This window comes from Glycine soja, chromosome 16, assembly GCF_004193775.1.
Source record: "Glycine soja cultivar W05 chromosome 16, ASM419377v2, whole genome shotgun sequence".
Taxonomy (NCBI): Eukaryota; Viridiplantae; Streptophyta; class Magnoliopsida; order Fabales; family Fabaceae; genus Glycine; species Glycine soja.
The window spans coordinates 37225952-37245888 of record NC_041017.1 but is presented as its reverse complement, the minus strand read 5'-3'; the positions used below and the strand labels follow the sequence as shown (position 1 = coordinate 37245888).

Here is a 19937-nt window from a genome sequence, read left to right as displayed (position 1 = left end):
TCATCTTGTTTTGCAAACACCAAAAATTTTTTCAATAATATTTTTCAAACTAGAATGATTTCATCCTTTGATCTGAAATTTAAAACCAATCTAAAATATTTAAGATCCTAAGAAATCTTTGAATAATGAATATCCCAATTAACAAGGAAATAGCCGGAGTCAACAAGGAAATACTTAGCTAGTCAACAAGAAAATATTTACCTATAAATGTGTTAAGAATATTGTAAAACTAATCATCAATTAAAATAAAAATAATTAAAGCTATATAAGCTACTCTAAATAGCTTATCCTAATATACTGTTTTTAGCTTATTTTTAAGCTGTTTTTTTTAATAAGAAAGCACTTAACCAAACTCACCCATTGTCACATTGTTTTGCTCCCATTAGAACCTGCCGATGAAGGATTCGTACTGTTTTAGTAGAGTAAGTGTTTAAACTTTTACAAGTTTATGACATAATTTTCACTCGTGTTTGTTCAAAGAACTATGAAAAAGCACGTAGTGATGATGACGACTAAGAACTTGGTGAAGAAGACTACGTGGGTGCTTTCAAGATTTTGGTCGTTCGTCTTCTGGTCTTTTGCAAGATTAAATCATGTCGAGCAATTTTTTTAAAAATGGAATTGAATATTTACTCTAAAGATTATGATCAGAAAATACAATCACTGGAAGAACATTTTAAATCAAGTACAAGTACAAATTTTATTAAGTACAATAAAAAAATTCTTTTAAAGTTTTATATCTAATGCTTGTCTGCACTTTCTAAAATTCTGCTTTTCGAAAAACTGTTTAACATGGTACTAAAGGAAAATAACACATCCAAACCAATGCCATGAACCACAAACACAATTTCAAACTACAGAATGAGGGAGGAAATATAACATAATTTATGCTTGGATCCTTGTACTGGAGTATAAAAATTCTTGAAAAGATAAGACACTACAAAAAATCTGACCACGTCTAAGCCAATGAACACTGCATACTAGGTACTCAGGTGCTATGATTTCTACTTAAGAAGCAACAGGGACCTCAATATCGGTTGCCAAAACAGCAGCAGGACGGGCATATTCTTCCTCTTCCTTTGGAGTGTGAATTGTGACAAGATCAGGAAGGGGAGTTTTAGGACCCTGTTTCCCTTTAGGATCCCAATCAAGCATGATCTTAACCTTGATACCAAGAACACCCTATAAGACAGTAAGGAAAATAGTGATTAGCACCAACTTTCCATGTTGAAATAAAAATAGAAAATGAGCCAAATGCATGAAAATCCTAGTGGTGAAAGAAAAACTATCATGTAATATGAGAAATAGAAGCAAACCTGTCTTAGGAGGACATGTCTCACTGCCGAGTCAATGTAATCCTTGACTGGTTGTCCAGAAGAGATCATGTACCCATCCTTGAATTTCATGGATTTGGCTCTCTGAGCCCTCAACTTTCCACTAACAATCACCTGCTCAAGTCAAACAGCAATTACAACCAAATCTTACATACAGAAATAAAAAAAGAGTTCAAAGTTGCTTCTACAGAACAAACCTCACAACCCTTGGCACCACTTTCCATCACAAATCTTAAAACACCATAGCAAGCCCTGAAACAAATAGTTTAAGACATATAGAGATTATAATTTTGCCACAGCAATGCAGAAGAATTGTATTCATAAAAAGAATTAAAAAAAAAAAAAGAGAAAAAGAACAATTTTAAAAGCTTCCATCCCCTAAAAGCATATTAGTAATGTAAAACATGAAAATATGCTTTTACAGAAATACAAGTCTAAAATAAGGCGCTAAAACAAAATCAACTAAGGGTACATTTGCCATTAAACAAGGACAAATTAATTATATCATCCTACACAAAGAGGGTCAAAACTGAAAAAACCCTTGACATATTACAATTTGTCGCCAAACAACAAAAGTAAGCAAAAGAATATAACTTTAGCCTCACTGCATACAGTCAACATAAAACCGAGGTTGGATACTATCATGTTCTAATGGCTTCATATGGCATTTACTCCATTTACAGAAACGGTGCAGGAGGGCGAAGTTAGGCTACAGTGGAGGCAAAGTGGCACTGCGAGGACTCAATCCTGGAATCAAGTAATCCCCAAGGAGGCTTAATGCCCATTTGAGCTGAGACTCCACATAATCATGGCATCTAAAGCTTAACATACCATAATTTCTCGAGACTAGGTATAGAACCACACTATGCAAATTACCAGTAAATAAATATTCAAATCAAATCAAATAAGTAATCCAGCTTCTAAATCAATCTACCATGGTGAACCCTAAACACTAAACAGTAGTGTACCAATTCATAATAAAATTAAAACCCATGCCTAATGACAAATCTGAAATTAAGATATATTATACAAATGAATGAATTTGCAGAGTAATATAGTTACCTGCGAACGGCGAGGCCACCGAGAAGCTTATAGCGAAGCGACTCGGCCTGAGCAATGGCACACAGGCCTCTATTGTTGACCTTCTCAGCATAAAGCTCGACGCTGTTTTCGGGGAATTTGAACCTCTTCTGCACCACTGAGGTAAGTTCCCTAATTCTCCTTCCCTTCTCACCTATATATACCATAAAAACACACAATTTATGAATGAATGAATGAAAATTCGATTCCACAAAGTAATGGAAGGTTCTAGAAACACACGCACCTAGAACGGCTTGGGTTCTGGTGGCTCTGATGATGATCTCGGTGCGCATCGGCGTAACCCTAACTTCCACGCCGGAGTAACCGTCCTCCGCCAATTCACGTGTCAGAACCTCGTTCAGTTCGGCAAAGAACACTCCGTCCGCAACAAACTACACATTAACGCCATTCAAATGTTCAATTAGCATACACAAAGGAATGAAGAAGAAAAAACCACAAATAGAAAATGTTGCTGTTTGCGATTCATTGAACCACTGACCTTTCTCTTCTTGCTCATTTGAGTTGCCATGTTTGCCAATGGAAGAGAACACGATTTGGTTCTGATCTAAACGCCCAAACTCGGTGAAACAGAGCAGTGACTGCAAACCCTAGTTCTTGAGGAATAGGGCTTTCGGAAGAGATAAAGAATGAATATATAGGTAGATGACACCGTTGATCCAACGGTTGAGATTACTTTGATTTTTTACGGGTAGTGTAGATTCCAGGTTTTCTTAAATAATAATAATAATAATAATAATAATAATAATAATAAAATTCTAATTTTCCCCTTTATTTATCTTCCTAGAAAAAAATGATTTTTATTTTATAAAAAAATAATAATCGTTCACATTAGTGTCCCCATCCAAATCCAACAATATATCTGTTGCGCCAAAATTGAGTAGCAGCAATAGATCATAGTTTCAAAGGTTGCCCAAGTACAAGAAAACCCATTTTTACTTTTACAACACAGTACGACAAAAGTTCTAAAATCAAAATATTGGTCTGAGAGGATAAATTATATAAAAATATAATTATTTTATAATAAAAAGCAAAAGACATAATTTAGTTTTTTATCTCCAAAATTTTCCACAATAAAAACTCCATGAGATACCAACTTATACTTCAGTCATACTGAGCCCAATGTATCCAAACATATACATGCATACATATATAGTGTACCCAATAATTATCTCTAGCCACGATGTATGTTAACAATTTCTGAGTGCCACATACTTCAGAAAGGTGCTCTTTCTTTTGCCTTGGTCATGTAACATTCAAATAATAGAAATTAACGCAACAAAACCACTCACTCGGTTTTCCACAAACATGGCAAACAAACTTGTATTTGCAGGTACCAATCCGGACCTGCCCTGGCCTTGAAAGAAAATCTTTATTTTGATTACATACAAATATGAATATAGATGATATTCAATTTTTTTTAACATGGACTAGAATAAGTATGGGTATGGATATGTACCTACCCGTCTCATACCTATACCCAATAATATAATTATTAAATTACCTTTGATTTATATAATTTATATTTCATAATTAATTTTATTAAACTTTTATACCTACTAATCATAAGTCATAAGAGATTATGATCTCTTTCTCAAGTCTCATTTCAGGATAATTATTAGGCAATAGAAATATAATTTTCATAGGAAAATTTTTTATTGTAATAAGATTTTATATTGGGTGATGGCAAATTGATTGTCTTGACTCCTTGAATAAATAATATATTCAACTTTGTTTTAAAAAAATTATAAAATTATTTGTTTTTCTTTTGTAAATTTTTTTAATTTATTGGGCAGGGATAGGTATGAAATGGGTATAACCAATCCTCAACTGGAACATGAAAAAATCCATACCCACAAGGATGGAAAACTACATATCCTTCCCCGCGTCATGTCTAGTTTTTCATTCTTTAATCAAAATGGCTCTTACAATAATAAGAAAAGCAAGATTAATGTGACCCACTTCATAGGGTACATGTCTTTAGCATTGATCAAAGGGTAATTGCATATTAAAACAAGTTTTTCCTAATCGAAACTCCCACATTTATCAATAACCTTATACTAGAAAAATAGGAAGAAAGTAAAAGAATACACTTGAAACAACAACTACACATCCTAGCTAATGGTACAAGATGATTCTCATTTTACAGTACTTTCAGGATTTTAAAAAATACAAGGTTTATTTCCAGAACCTTGAACAACAATGTTGTTTACACGATAATACAGTTTGTTAGTAGAAAAAGGAATTTATTATCTTCAATCAGTAAGAGTTGTGTTGAGCTATTCCGCTTCATATTCTGTTGATAAGAGCCTCAGCAACTACAAGAATTATGCACATGCAATGAAAGAATAATGAGTCCAATTTTCAGCTTTTCAATTCCTTTCACCTGCACCTGAACAACACAAGTATTAGCAATCTTACTTCCCTCATTTTCTAACTTGACAAATACATACTAATAAAAAAGTTAGCAAATAAGGGTATGCTTAGTAGCATAATGTAACAGAAGAGGAATGAAACAAGTTAGTTTCCACAAGTATGAAAAATTATATGGGAAAATGACAATGAAGGATGTTTAAAAAACCTGGACCATGATGTAATTAAGAGGGACAACAAAAAAGCCTTTTACAATCAAATAATCAATATATTCTGAACTAAATAACATGCATTCAACCATGACCAAAATTAAGTTAAAAACCCCTTTACAAGCCTTTCCCTATTAAAAAATGGAAATCACACTGGAAGAAATGATAACCCTATTTCTCACACCCAATGAAGACGTGCAAAATAATCAACACCAAGGTAACAAAAATACAATCTTCATTCTATCAGCTTAAGCATCGGCATCTACAATACATACTGCTTCTAGTCAGTCTTGCATTCAGTATCAGATAGCTTAGTATATATGTAGTACATACCAATTTCAATAAAAGTGATTATGCAAATTACTTGGGGACTAATTGTATGGGAATAAAAATGGAAAAGTGTACCAATTTGGAGATGCCTATTGCCTATTAGGATATCATATTTCACAATGTCATGCAGATAGATACAATCATGCAAAAGAAATATTTACAAGTAGTTCCTACCCAACAGTTGCATCACTATCTCACAAGTTCAAAGTCCTCTTTTGACATGTCATAAATTTCAACACAACCATCCTCAAACATGATCTGCAAAAGCAAAAATAAATGCATGTTCATAATTGATGACAAATTTTCATCTAAATCATGAAAATCCAACCAAAGAATCTCTTACCGAATGTTTTCGGGAATACTTATCAAATCGTTTAATAATTCCAAACCTATATAGGATTTTAAGAATGAAAATAATCAAGGTTATAATTTAGTCATAAACTTCATATGACAGGGCATCACAATTCAAAAATAGACAATTTTAGCATACCTCTCATTTTCAAGATGTTTTATCCTAATAACTTCACCAATGCAATTGTGCAAGCACTTTGGTTGGTCAACAACACGAGAACTTCCTGAAAAACCATGTACACAAGAAAAAGGGACATTTTATAATATAGAAGATAAATTCAAAGAGGAACAGATCACAGATTTTATGCATATTTTCTTTCAGAAGAAAAATTAAATAGTATATAACTAGTAAAATAAAGCAGCAAGCTTACCAATTTGCAAACCTCCATTCTGATAAACCTGTCCAGACAAAAGTACACAATTAGTCAACAAGACAGATCTTCATAACTTAGTATGTATGTAGTACATACCAATTTCAAGAAAAGTGATTATGCAAATTACTTGGAGACTAATTGTATGTAATAAAAATGAACTAAAAAAATGACAGGATAGAATGATTGGTAGCACCTTTAAAATGAGAATGTGCATTCCATCAAATGAAGAATGACCATTCCCTCCATAAAGGAGAGCATGTCTAAAATACTATTCTCTTGGGAATCATTCTAATTATATTTTTTACCTTTTACTCTTTTCAAACAAAAAAATACCCTAACATCACAAACCCAAAATCTCAAATCAACTATACTTCCACAATGTTCTAAAGTAGAGCTCTCCTGTTAAGTATAGCAGTATTGAACCTAACCAGGCATCTAAGTGGTTAGTATGTTAGCTTGTGCAGATATGTAGCCAGTGTTCACATTAGGTGCTAGACACGTATACTGAGTCAGCACAGCTGTTGTAACTGAATTCAACTGTCACTGATCTGTACCCTCCTATGAATGGAGACCTCTCCGGTATGATTCTGTTTTGGTGAATGAATTCAGTTTCTCCCCTCTGATTCTCTATTCAATGCTAATTTTTCTCTATTTGTTTGTTTGTTAGAGATATAAAATCATTCATGGTCCTTCATCCAGTAACTTGACCATTTATATAGGCTTGGACATTTGGAAAGATCATCTCCCTAAAAGCTTAAGTTCGATCATTGGTGCTCCAATTCTTCATAATTTTGAATTTTAGCCCAAGGTAAAGAAGCAAGTGCATTATTCATATTACAAGTCCAATAGGATCATGCAAGAAGGGATGTGTTTCTTGACACTTATTAAAACATCCATCAACCTTTAACAGCATAAGCTTTTAGGGTTGTATTTGTTTCAAGGTATCAAGAAGGATTCCAAGGAAAGTAAACTTGGGAATATCTCATTTGTATGTTTAGTACAAGTTTTGAAAAAGCATTCCAAAGAATTGTCGATTCCCAGAATATCATAATGTTCATAATTGTCTTACTTTCCCATGGTGAAAGGTGGGCAATGGAAGTTACTTTCTACAACAACTACCTATCCCCAATCTATTTTGCCACATTTCTTTTTCCACTTTTATTTTTTCAATTTTTAATAAAATATTTTTTATAAAATTACTAAATGCCAACCAAACAGAGAAATGATCTCCAACATTTCAAATAGTGCACAATCGCAGAGCACGCCAAAGAGGTCGCTGTAGCGAAGCAATTTAGTGGAGCAGTCGTAACCAATCAAATAGAGGGCTGAAAACAGGCCAGATAGCAGCACTACGTGTTGATTACCAAAAAAGCCCTCTTCTTTATGAGGCTGTTTTTGGGATTTTGATAGGATCTGGCAATCAACAATAGGGAGGCCATTCCAGGTCTACACCTGGAGGCCCAAAACTCTTAAGCCCAACATGCCTAAGGGCAGAAATTAGAAGTTAAGGGGAAGGTGGTTATAGAGAGAGAAAGTAGTTGTGAAAATGACAAAGACTTGGATTTAGAAGATGGTGATTGATGATTCCTATCTAGGATAGTTGCATCATATTTATTTTTTTGTTTAAGACGTGTGGCTTTTTAATTTTTTGACATCAAACGACATTTTATTGTAAATTATGAACATTGTGAATTTTGAGTAACTTTTATCATTTTTGAGAATTTATAAATGGTTGTCAAACTCGAGTTAACTCTTAAATTTTTACGATTTTATGAGTCAACATAGACAAACCGAGTGTTAAACTCTATTTTGGGTAAACTCTAGTAAAAACTCGGATAACCTAGAGTCAAGTAGCGAGTCAATGAGTTTGAAATCAACTATAGTTCTTGCTCCCTAGACCCCACAATGACAGTGTTTTACAATGACTCAAATGCTTTGAAGAAATTAATTTCATTAATATTATTTAAACTCAAATGATTTACAAGTCAACTCTACGAGTTGAGTTTAGGGAAGCTCTACGAGTTTACATAAACTCTCATCAAGTGTGGCAACCTTGAATTTATATGTATATACATCTTAGAATGTGAGTTTGAGCCTAACTCAACCACAAAAGCTAGCTCAAAGGGTGAGGGTTGCCCCCCACTTATATATTCTATATTAGCCTTATCTCTAGCCGATGTGGGACTTGGGTTTTCCCAATACACCCCCTTATGTCCAACACTTTTGGACTCGGTGCGTGAATAATATGACGGATGACCCTTTTAACACAAATCCCGTTGTCCACTATTCGCTATAGCACTTTTGAAGTAGGTGCCACTATCTAGGATATAAAACACAAGAATTTAACTCAAGTATATTAGATTACCATAAAATAAAAATAAAAAAGGAATCTTAGTAAAATAAAAATTTCCAATTTAGGAATAACTCGTGTGGCTAATAAATAGAAGACCAGTATAGGAAGAGGCCAACTGTTCAAGAAATAGGGGCATGGAGGTATGCACAAATGCAAATTATACAGAACCACTTATTGAGAGGAGATTCACCTCAGGATACTGTATGCTTTTAGGCAGTAAAAAACCAAAATGTTGTGAGGTCAAGAGTGGTACAGAATTTCAGGCTTTGGTACAAGGGATTTGTGAGCTATTGATGAAGATCATACTTGATGACCTCAATAAAATATGAAGCCGTTACGTGACAAGTCAGTCATGGGTATTTCACACAACCCGGTTCAACGTTATACAAATAGAACATGGAGATAAACTGGCACTTTATCAAGGAGGAGCTGGATAATGGTCTTGGGGATTTCCTACACAGTGGTTTTGGCAAACTAGGAATGAATGATAGATATTCATTCCCCAACTTGAGAGAGGATATTATAATTAGCATGATTAACTCAAAATTTTCCCTATTGTTCCTTTTATTCTGTACAGATTTATTTCCCTTGTAATTAGGACATATTTGTTTCCCTGTAAAATCCTAGGTTAGCTCTAGAATCAGCCTATGTATATGTTTAGCTGTTCTATTAATCAATTCAGAAATAATTTTCAAAACTCCACCTTGCTCTTTCTCTAGTCAATAAGAGGTTACCCATTAAATGAGATGTGAGCATGTCAACCCATTTGGATTTTAGTTGTTCCTAAATTAGGTCTGCTTTTATCGAGATTTTCATATTTTTTGTGCATCCAACTCACTGTCAACTACATTTAATGTTTATGGCGTCATCTTATTCACTGTAATTCAATTAAAATATATGGAGTTTAACGATTTTTTAACGTGTTTTTTGAAAAAGAATTAACTTTATTTTTTTCCTGTTCCATTAGTCTTTCACTCTGGCATACCAAACATAGGAATATAATCAAATTATCAATCATTTATTAACCATACAAAAATATGACAAGCAGATGATCATTCCATTGCTTTCCCATTCTCATTCTCAATGGGAAATTGGGAATCATTCTAGCAATCAAGCAGGCAGAATTTATAAAGAGAAACTGAATGCAAATTGATAACAAAATATTTAAGTTGGATACTGGTTACATCAAAGTCTACATGCCAATATTAAAGGAATCGATAGAGAAGCAATAAGGTAAGTAGTTACTAAACATAATGGCTAAATACATTCAGAATTTGTACGTGAAAAACATTCCATTGAAAATTTAGAGTAAAAAGATGGGAAAAAATGAAACAGGCTGAGGCTGGTGTAAGAACAATCTATTTATCCTACCAAAGCATATAAAACCATGTCCTAACAATTGTGTAGTGGTCAAAACTCAGCATTATTTCCACTCCCATTTTTTTTACAAAAATACTGGAGTTTTTTTCTTTTAAGATTTTTTTAATGTAATGAAATGGAATATAGCGCCTACTAATAAATTTCCAATATAATAAACAGAGAGAATTGATAGATGTGCGTAACACAAATTAATACCCAAAAATAAACAATAGGTACAACATAAAAATAAACAAATGGAATATATTTCTTTATAACCAACCAATAATAGAAAGATGCTGAAAATTCAATTTATTTAGTACTTTTGTTATTATTCAAGAGTCATGGGGATTAGAGAGAGTATATCTACTCAGATAGAATATGGCTATTTTTTACGAGAATTTTTACGAGAAGATGAAGCCACCTGATATGCAACTAATTTTAATGCAGCATCTGAAGAAAGTTTAGACTTGGTAGGTCGGACACCCAACTTACGCCTACACTCAGCAGCACCACAGTGGCAATCTTGATCTGCACCAAATTGAACAAACCTGCTACGTAGTTAGAAACATAAAATAACCAGGCCAGTCATGCTAGCATAATTCCAGAGACCAACAACACCAAAACTTTCCAGAGGCATAAATATCTATATAGAAAATATGGTTAAACTAAAAGGGTGCAAGCAAAGAAACAGGAAAGTGCTCATACTGGTAATCATAAGTAAGATGCTCGCCCTTTTGTATGTCACGAGTTGCAAATATGCCAATTCTTGTTTCACCATCAATTATCCTTAAAATGGAAAAAAAATGCACTTGTTAGAAGAAGTTCCTAACTCTATTAAAGGATGTTGGATAAAATACCAAATATTGCTACAATCATCATACAAATAAAACAATTAGTAGTCAACCATTTCTGCATCTCAGTATTGGGGCAGCAACTATGATTGATGTATCTTGATTTGTTTCCCTTGTATGTTGCATCTATCACCATATCTCGATTGATTTCACATAAGTAGAAGTTTGTTTCCCCACTATGTTTCATGTTCCAAAGCCTTTCCTCGCATGTTTTGTCATCAATGACTGTAGAGAAAGGCAACACTCTTAAGTCATAAGCAGCATTTAAAATAATAATAAATAAATAAAAACCCTCAGGAAACAATTCACTATAACCTTCTCCAACATATTCAATGACAAACTCCCCAAGCTTGATATCTTCATCCGCCACAATTCCAGAACCACATTTCTCGGTCTACAGAAATATATTAAAGCTCTCGACATTTTAAGCAAAGAATATCAGAAGAGAAATGCAAATGATTACAAATTCAAATAAAGCTAGAATATAACATGAGACACGTGTATCTATGTGCACAAAAATAAGGTATTGGGATGATAGAAAAGCGGTGGAGATAATGGGGAAAAAATGAGGACATTCAATTAAGAAAGGGATATAATTATTAGTTTCCAAAATCTCAAATTTACTTTTATGACTGTAAAGATTTTATTAGTTTGCTTAGCAAAAATGAATAGAATAAAGACTAAAGAAAGAACTTTCAAGACAAAAAAAAACAAAAAAATACCACCTGTAAGTAAGGATACACACTGCAATATGAACACAAATTAAAATGAAAAACAAAAAGAGTAGCTAAACTAGATAACCATATGCCCAATACATGCACATGCAAACATTACCTTGACAAGGTTCAAAGACCTCTAAACAGAATCATGATTTTGCAATGAAAAGACAACACAGGAATAACTTAACGAGTTAAGAGAACTATATTGAAACAAACTTGGAAAAAATCCTAAGCCAGAAATTTATACCTTGACCAATTTCATTTTTTTCACAGGACGGTTCTGAAATGGTTTGTTGAGACAGGAGCTCCCACATTTACAGCCTGATGAACAGCTAGACAGAAGCATTCTACAGGAACACGGTCAACATGATAAATGAATAATATATATGACTCAAAATTATGTTGACTTTGCATCTGTAATATTATATTTACATAACAAACAAGCAGAGACTTTGTGTGTTAAATAATAAAACAGTCTATTCTAGGTGCACCAGCAAAATCTAGAAACAATAACAATTCATTTTAAACATCACACCACTTCACAGGGCTAGCCACTGGCATGATTAGTCCAAGGTAGTAACCCTTTCAGCCATGGAACAAGTCTGCATGTTAAACTTATGTAACCAAACCAATCAAAGCTACACCAATCCCATTCTTTGATGGTTTTGTGGGGTTTGAGGGATTTTAACATGCTTTCTTATGTCATGCTCAGCTTGGGAAACAATCACTATCAGGGCTCAGGTCAGGCAACAATGAGAATAAACAGAAATACCAATAGTTACTATATGATAAATTTAATATGCTTAAGCAGAACTTAATTAACCACACACTATATAACTCATTGAAACATAAGTACTCAGACAGACACCAAAAATAACATTCTGAAGAAAGAAATGATGATTTTGGATGGTTGTCTGGCTGCTGACAATAAACTTAATAAATTTTATAAATAATCAATTAAGGTAGATTCAGGAACATTACTTAAGATGGAGTCAACACGTCCTAGAAATGAGAATAAAAACATGAAAATTGCCAGAAAGCACATACAAATGGATTACTTACCCACAGTGGCAATCTCTACCACATACACTAGTAGATCCAGGGGAAGGAGTACAGGAACAGAATATGCCATCATCATCAAACCGGGATCTCTTGACCTTCTTAGTGAGATATATATCTAAAATTTATAAGAACAAACAAAAATAGAAGATTATCTAAAACTATGCACCATCTAAACAGACAAACTAAGTATAACAGGATTAAATACTTCGGAAGCAATGAGAGATACACAGTTATTGTTTGTGAACATTTTAGAACATGTATGAAGGATTACTGCGTTTTATATAGGTGTACTGCATTGGCTTGGATTTATTAAATGAATCTGGAAGTTCAAAGTCTACAGGTTCTCCAAGCTCCTTCCCCAACATGTTGAATACAGAACCAATACAAGTTAGCTCAGGATTCTGTTAAAGCGAAAAAGAAAGGAACTCAATCAACAGACGAAATGCAATTCAAAAGGCAAAGCAAGAGACAACACAACAACATATATTCTATAAAAATTAAATTTGATAAGGAAACCCGTCAAAACCAAAATAAATTGTTTGATTAAAAAAGCCGTCTTAACTTAAAAAGACCAAATTAAGAGATATATACAGCAAGAATAAAGCAAACGAAGTAGGAGATGTTTTATATAACTTCAGTTATAATTTATAAATAGTTTCCACAAGAGAACAATGCTGGCAATTCTCAAAAGAAAAAAGAAGTGTAACACAGAATAAAGAATCCACACACACACCCCCTCCCCCAACCCAAGTTCTTAAAGAGACAGAATAAAGCAAAGCAGCAACTTCAACAGCGGATACTAATTTAAATTCAAAACAAAAAGTTATTCTCTTTTACCAATAGTTGACTCAAGAGAGAGAGAGACGTGTATGGCACAATTAATAGTAAATTCTTGTTGACAAATTTCTATGCACTTGGCCAATCCCTGGCCAATCCCAACATTATCGCATTGCAATATTTTAAAGAACTGAAGAGAAGACTAGTCAAAGGTTACTCTACAACACCAAACAACCTTTTTCATGGCAGGCATGAAATCTGAGAGAGTACTGGATACTCCTATGTGATCAGCTCGTATCTCAGTTTCTTAATAGAAGCTCAAACCATAAAGCGGATATTGAAAATCAATACCACAAAATCCACATACAAGACTTACTTGATTCCTTCAAAGGCAAACTTTGCCTACAACATGAAGAAAAATTTATCAGCTTTAAGCAAAAAGGCGCCAAAAATTAATATCCTTATGTTGAAGTTCCAAAATCAATAAATCAAAATTAGCATTCTCAATCAGATATATACATAGATTTTTCACACATATATTAGTGCAATGGCAAACAGAAATTAGACAGCAGTCAACAGAAAGATGGTTCAATACTTGTTCCCTTTTAGACTGTTGAGCAAAGTCAGGAATTGAAGAACAATTAATACAAAATGGATGGTTCAATAAAAAAACTGCAAAAATGAAATTTTAGAAACATATAAAATCAATTTATCTGCAAACACAAACATTAAAGCAGATTCCTAACAATCCTACACTATCCTGGTGCCAACTTTATTTTTTTTATATCCATACTGAGTTACTACTTCTATGACTTCTAAATCTGCAATGGGAACTCGTGGTGTTATAATAAATAATTTAAAATGAACAGTAAAACATCACTTCTTTTTTAAGTTTTTATAACCACTGATAACTGCACTTTATCTGTTAATCAATTTTACAATTTTGAAATTTGAATGCAAAAATAAGTGCCAGTATAGGAGGACAACTCTAAAGAAATTTAAATTAATATATATTGAAAAACTAAAAAAGAACCCTGGCAGCATGCATAGGGTTTGGTTTATACACACAAGCAAGGATCAATTTAATTTCCTAAAATCACATTCAGAAGAAAACCCCCTTTTATGAATTCCATTAAACCCATGACCCATATTTGGAGGACTATATCTCATCACCACACCCCCCCCCCCCTCTACCTCATCCCCCCCCCCCCCCCTCTTCTCCCCAACTTATGCTGACATTTGAGACTTTTTTCCTTTCAAAATCTTCCTCAATACCTAATCCTTTAACTATTTCATTATAAATCATTAGATTGCATTTGACAAGTCCCTACTCTTATAAAGCCAATTGCTCCAAAAACCACCGTTTTTCCCACAAAAATAAAACCGAGTATCAGTCTCCCTTTATAGCCCCCTAGTCACTCGCTGTCCATTTGAATGGAAGGCAAAGAGAATATAAGAGGGGGGAAAAGTTCTGAATTTTTAAATTAAAATGAAAGAAACTAAAATGAAATCCTACATTCATAAATCACAATTCTCCCCTCCCCCTTCGCTATTCTACTTTTCTCTTCATCCAAACACGAGAAAAATTCTCAGAGAAAAAAATAAATCACATAATTGAAAAATTCAAACTTTTCCCCCCTAGTTTTCACAAATGACAATTGAAATCCTAAATTCAACAAATCAAAATCCCCCCCCCCCCCCCCTTCCCTCTCCTACTTCTCCCTTCACACAAACAAGAGAAAAATTCCTCAAAGAAAAATTTTATTAATTACATAACTGAAAAATTCAAAATAAAAAAAAATCGTCTACCCGTTTTCTCTCCCAGTACTTAAACACGACGCGGAGTGAGAAAACCAGTGAAGGGGCCAGAATTATAAATCAAACACAGAAGAACAGAAGAAGAATACGCAACAACACACACAGCGTCAGTAAAAAAAAAAAAAAATTGGCGAAAACCCATGAAAGATTGTAACAAATGCTAGTGGGAACAGTGAAGAAACTTGAGAATCACAAAAGGGTTGGAATGGAATCAGCAAGAATCCAAGAGAGAATTGTAGAAGCAGAGCAAGTACACTGAGAAAGGGGCAAAATGGGAATATGAATATCCAAGAAGAGTGAGAGAGAGAGAGAGAGACAGAGAGACAGAGAGAGAGAGAGAGAACCTGAAATGGGATTGGAGAAGAGAGTGAGAGATTGGAAAACGAAATGGACGCGACGGTGTGAACGTATTTATATAACCAACTCGAAAAAACCGTCGAGTGCCGTTCGTTGGTGGAATCTCAGTTGATGCTTTCAGACTTCAAACGTCATCTGATTCAGAAATCATAACTTCTCCACAGTAGGGTTCTTTCTTATTTTTTTTTATATATATTCAATTTAATTTAATTATTTTATATATCTAATCAAAACAAATGTGTCCAAAGGACATTAGTTATGAGTAAAGATATTTTTATTGGTTGGTGAAAAATTGATGAATTACACTATGTTGCTATCCATTATTTTTTTATACTCTGATAAATTTATGTAATAAATATTTTGTCTAGTTTCTTAATCCAATGTATCAAGACACTAATTAGTATGATTCTTTAATTAATACTCAATATTAATTATAATATAATTAAATTAAATTATTTAATAATTATAGAGTAATTATATATTGAATATACTACATGAAAATGAATGGTAGGAAATTTAAGTTTAAACAAAAAAACATTTTATTTTATTTGAGGAAAAGAATATAAAAGGAATTTCGTTTAGAGGTAGGAGGTAATATTCACTGAAAAAAAACAGTGGCTTGGTTAGACACTCAAAATCAAAATTATCGATGCCAGGAGAGAAGTCACCACCATATCAGAAATGGGACTAAGACCAACTTGCAAGGAGGGCGTGTGTATAGATCCATCATAGAAAAATATATTTTTATCCATACAAAACAAAGTTTAACATCATTCGTGTTACAGATAAATCATCATATTGGTCTTGTTAGATAGTACTAGTACTTCCTAAAATTAATTTTAAAGTTATAATTAGATTATTGAATTCTAAGTTTTATGTTTAATATTTTTTTATTCATTGGAAAAGATACAAAGTTTTTTTATATGGAGTTAATCCAATTCCACGTTACTCTCTGAGTACATGCACTATACATAAAATTATATCCTCACAGATCTCTTACGCTGACTTGCTGAGTGAAGTCTAATGTTTGGTCTAACTTAATTATGGATAAATAATAGCTTAATTATCAAAAGCTCTTTTAGAAAGTTAGATGAAACAAGTAATTGTTTCTCCATAATAAATTTAACCAAACTTACTAGTAAGACTGTTTTTGGATTGATGAAAAGGAAAGGAGTTGAGTAAAATGGAATGTAATGATGTTAGTTTCAATTGTTTGGATTTGAAATAAGATATAATAGAATGGAATCTAATCATTCCATCCAATGCTCCCTCCCTTTTCTTTCCCTCTCTGGGATATGAGGTGGAACTAGTTCTTTTTTTTTTAATTACATCAAACAAAAATCTACAAACAATAAAATAATAACTTTATTCCATTCCATCTCAATTCATTTCATTCCACTCAGCATTAGATATCTAAACATAGCCTAAAGATGATAATGTAAGAAAGCCCCCAAGGAGAGAAAAAAACACAGAAGAGGTTACAGTTGAACTTTAGATGGGATGGGGATGGAACAAAATATATAATTTCAAAACCTAAACAAATTTTTGTGAACTTTCGGTACCAATCGACAAGTCAATGAAATTCTAGTGGATTTTCTTGATATATTCTTATATTCCCCCTTTCCTATTGTTTCCAATTCATCATCCTCTGAGCTAAACAAGTTTCCATCTGATTCCTTGTGTTTCAAAGCTTCAGCTTCATTTACAGCCTAAAAAGGACAGATTTTGAAGCATGAGAACACAGACATGAAATGAATGATTTTGGGCAGAACAATTTTAGCAATCTGTAGCCTTACCCCATCATAGCAATGTACTGCACAATCTTTTATACCATGCAAGTAATCTGTAATCACATGCAGAATGTGACAAAAATTTTAGTTAAGAACAGAAGAGATTAAGGTTCATAAATTTCTTCTATAGCTTTATGCAAGGGTTTAGTATAGAAGTTGAGAATAACCTGAGTATGCCTTGTCCTTGAATATCAGTAAGCTGCGAGGCATCAATAAAATGGAGAATGGATGGTTATCATCAAGCCACTTATCTTTCCCAATCTCAAAAGTTCCTCCATCTGAATCTTTGCAAACATCATCTTGGGAATCCTGTTTGAATCTTGCATGGGGAGTGAAGTCCATGACAACAGGAGATCCAAGTGATAGAATAGCTACCACTGGAAAATAGGCAGGTCCATCCTGGTGTGGCTGTAGAATAAAAAACTTCATTGAAAAATAGCAACATATACAAAAATGCATTGTAGAGCTCACTTGTGATCAACTGAAATATTACACAATCTACAAAAGGAAGTGCAAATAAATGACCAGAAGCAGGGTAGCGGTTTTGGACATACCATTATGCCTTGGTTAGGTAGGTATTCATTGATAAGAACATGATTGAGTGCTGATGGGAATAGCCCAGATTCTTCATATATTTTTTGCGTGAGATTTGTTAACCATGGAGGCACTGCGAGAGAGAGAGTGAGAATTGATATGTTAGCAGAGCATATGAAAAACAATACAAAACAACAAAAACAAAAATTAATAGCAGGAGACCAACCTTATTAACACATTAATATTATATACTCCCCTCTTTCGCGGTTGGGTCAATTTAAAAAATAATCAAGTGCAGAACAAAGATAACAACGTTTTAATCATCTAACAACAGAACTGAAGGAGAAAAATTACAGAAACAGACTCAAACATATACAAAGACAACAACAAAATAATTCAATCCACATACTGAACTAAGATGATGACAGAAGTATCTAACAACAGAGACTACGAGAGTCTGAAACAACAGGAAGTGAATTGACAAAATCTACTGGAATTACCCTACTATTTCCAGTGTGCAAATTCTTATCATCTTGCAGCAGGTACATAAAACAGGCAAAGAAAAGTAACTAAAAGACTGGCATAACATTACAGCTCAGTGGTCACTTTTTGAAACTATCAAAATGCAGGGGGACAAGGATAATTCCTAGAGCAAAGAGGTTTCTCACATCCAATAAAAAATCATGCGTATTCGTGCAGATAGCATATTTAGATTGTAAAAGAAGTGCAGATTTCCTCACTTACAAATTTGAGGTAGAAGGCCCTTCTCATGGACAACACCACCTGCAGTCAACAAGGACCAAAAAAACAAATTGACATCAATAAGAAGGAAATTTTCACTTCAAATTTGCTAAATCTCAATAATTTGATTCGCTGTACGAGAGGAAACATGTAAATATTCTTGACATGTGCATGTTCAAATTATTTAGAATCTGGTATGTGGTTTCCTCTTTCCGAGGCACGTTGAACGCCAACCTTACTCTCACTAGTCATTGGCATTCAACGTGTCTTAACATGTATTCAAACACAGCCTTATGAATTGTGTTGAATGGATACAGGCACTAGTTCTGGTATAGTTACAAATATGAGTACCGAGGTACAAAATTTCTAAGACCAAAGTACGGAGGATATATCATATAGAAATATAAAAACATAAACAACAAAGTATTAAAATCAAAATATAAATACCATTTTCATAATATTCTATCTCAAGTAAGCAAAAATAATTAAAAAAGGCACAAGTTTTGAATGAAGGAAAGTAGCAATTTGTTTTATTCAGTAACAAACCAAACAACTTAGCAATAAAACATGGTTATGCATGGACTGATTTGTACTTAGGAGATAGGTGAGTATTGGATACATAACCATGTATACCCAATAAATGTACCAAGTACATACCTGGTACAAGGGCCACAACATGATTTAGGAGTATCCATTCTTAATACATGAAAATAACTACATAGATCAAACAATGCCATAATATTCTATCATAAATCATGTCAACTTCCCCAAAACAACAAAGAGGAATCTACTGGGAATTATAATACTTATAAGGCAAGTTCACTTCCCCATTTAATATTTTTTTTTTACATGCTTCACTTCTCTCTGAAATCCCAACTTTCCAAAATTTTGAGTATTTGAATATCTGTATATTCTACACAAACAAGATAAAGAAAAAAATAACAAAAGAAATTATAAAGTGATGAATCATACCCCAATTTTGTAGCCTTCTATTCTTCAATATCTTCCACTTTGATGCAGGGGCTCCATAAATCTAACAACAAGCAGAAAACCAGTTATTTAAAATAAAATCTAACAACAAACAGAAACATTAGATAGAACAAAGAGAAGCAGAATGAGAGTGAGTACTACGTTGTTGAGTAGAAGGCTTTGGTCACTGTCTGTGATGAAGTCAGGAACATAAAATAGAGTTGGCAAAGACCCGACTTTGTAATGAGCCAATTTCACTTTTTCTTCCATCACTCTGCCAAATCAAGGTTTTTCAATGTCATCCAAAAAGAATATAAGAAGAGAAACTTCATCACAGCAATGTTTAGCAATTAAAATGTTAGATATTTAATTATTTATATAAAATAACCGACTAATGGGTTTAAGAATTTGAGAGAGAGAACCTGTTGGGGATGCCGGAGGTGTGGTGGCAGCGGCGGAGAGACACGACGGTGAGGAGATGGTCGTTCGAGTTTGGAAGGTGGATGAAGCGAAGAATGCATAGCTTGACACTAATGCA

General features: G+C 33.5%; 3 protein-coding genes across 5 annotated transcripts; all 3 read right to left on the bottom strand.

The window, feature by feature from the left end:
- Nucleotides 1–804: 804 nt before the first annotated feature.
- On the bottom strand, nt 805–3064 carry LOC114390498 (40S ribosomal protein S3-3-like). The gene is made up of 6 exons (XM_028351233.1): nt 2914–3064; nt 2659–2806; nt 2397–2568; nt 1532–1586; nt 1317–1448; nt 805–1182 (listed from the first exon to the last, which is right to left on the bottom strand). The coding sequence occupies exons 1-6, from the start codon at nt 2941–2943 to the stop codon at nt 1009–1011; spliced, it is 711 nt and encodes a 236-aa protein (XP_028207034.1). The 5' UTR covers nt 2944–3064; the 3' UTR covers nt 805–1008.
- A 1316-nt stretch (nt 3065–4380) lies between these two features.
- On the bottom strand, nt 4381–15517 carry LOC114390977 (histone-lysine N-methyltransferase ASHH3-like). 3 transcript variants are annotated; one of them, XM_028351945.1, is made up of 14 exons: nt 15353–15517; nt 13426–13592; nt 12685–12814; nt 12414–12528; nt 11599–11698; nt 10948–11026; nt 10686–10857; nt 10487–10567; nt 10203–10329; nt 6067–6094; nt 5835–5919; nt 5688–5733; nt 5519–5602; nt 4381–4824 (listed from the first exon to the last, which is right to left on the bottom strand). In XM_028351945.1, exons 2-13 carry the CDS (start codon nt 13441–13443, stop codon nt 5534–5536), a joined length of 1050 nt encoding a protein of 349 aa, XP_028207746.1. In that variant the 5' UTR covers nt 13444–13592; nt 15353–15517; the 3' UTR covers nt 4381–4824; nt 5519–5533. The 3 variants fall into 3 exon arrangements, with proteins under 3 accessions (XP_028207746.1, XP_028207747.1, XP_028207748.1); XM_028351946.1 differs by having other exon boundaries at nt 4381–4818; XM_028351947.1 differs by having other exon boundaries at nt 13567–13592.
- A 1191-nt stretch (nt 15518–16708) lies between these two features.
- On the bottom strand, nt 16709–19937 carry LOC114389631 (alpha-ketoglutarate-dependent dioxygenase alkB homolog 6-like). Its single transcript, XM_028350342.1, has 8 exons — nt 19822–19937; nt 19562–19673; nt 19403–19463; nt 18434–18472; nt 17710–17822; nt 17323–17563; nt 17162–17208; nt 16709–17074 (listed from the first exon to the last, which is right to left on the bottom strand). Exons 2-8 carry the CDS (start codon nt 19667–19669, stop codon nt 16892–16894), a joined length of 792 nt encoding a protein of 263 aa, XP_028206143.1. The 5' UTR covers nt 19670–19673; nt 19822–19937; the 3' UTR covers nt 16709–16891.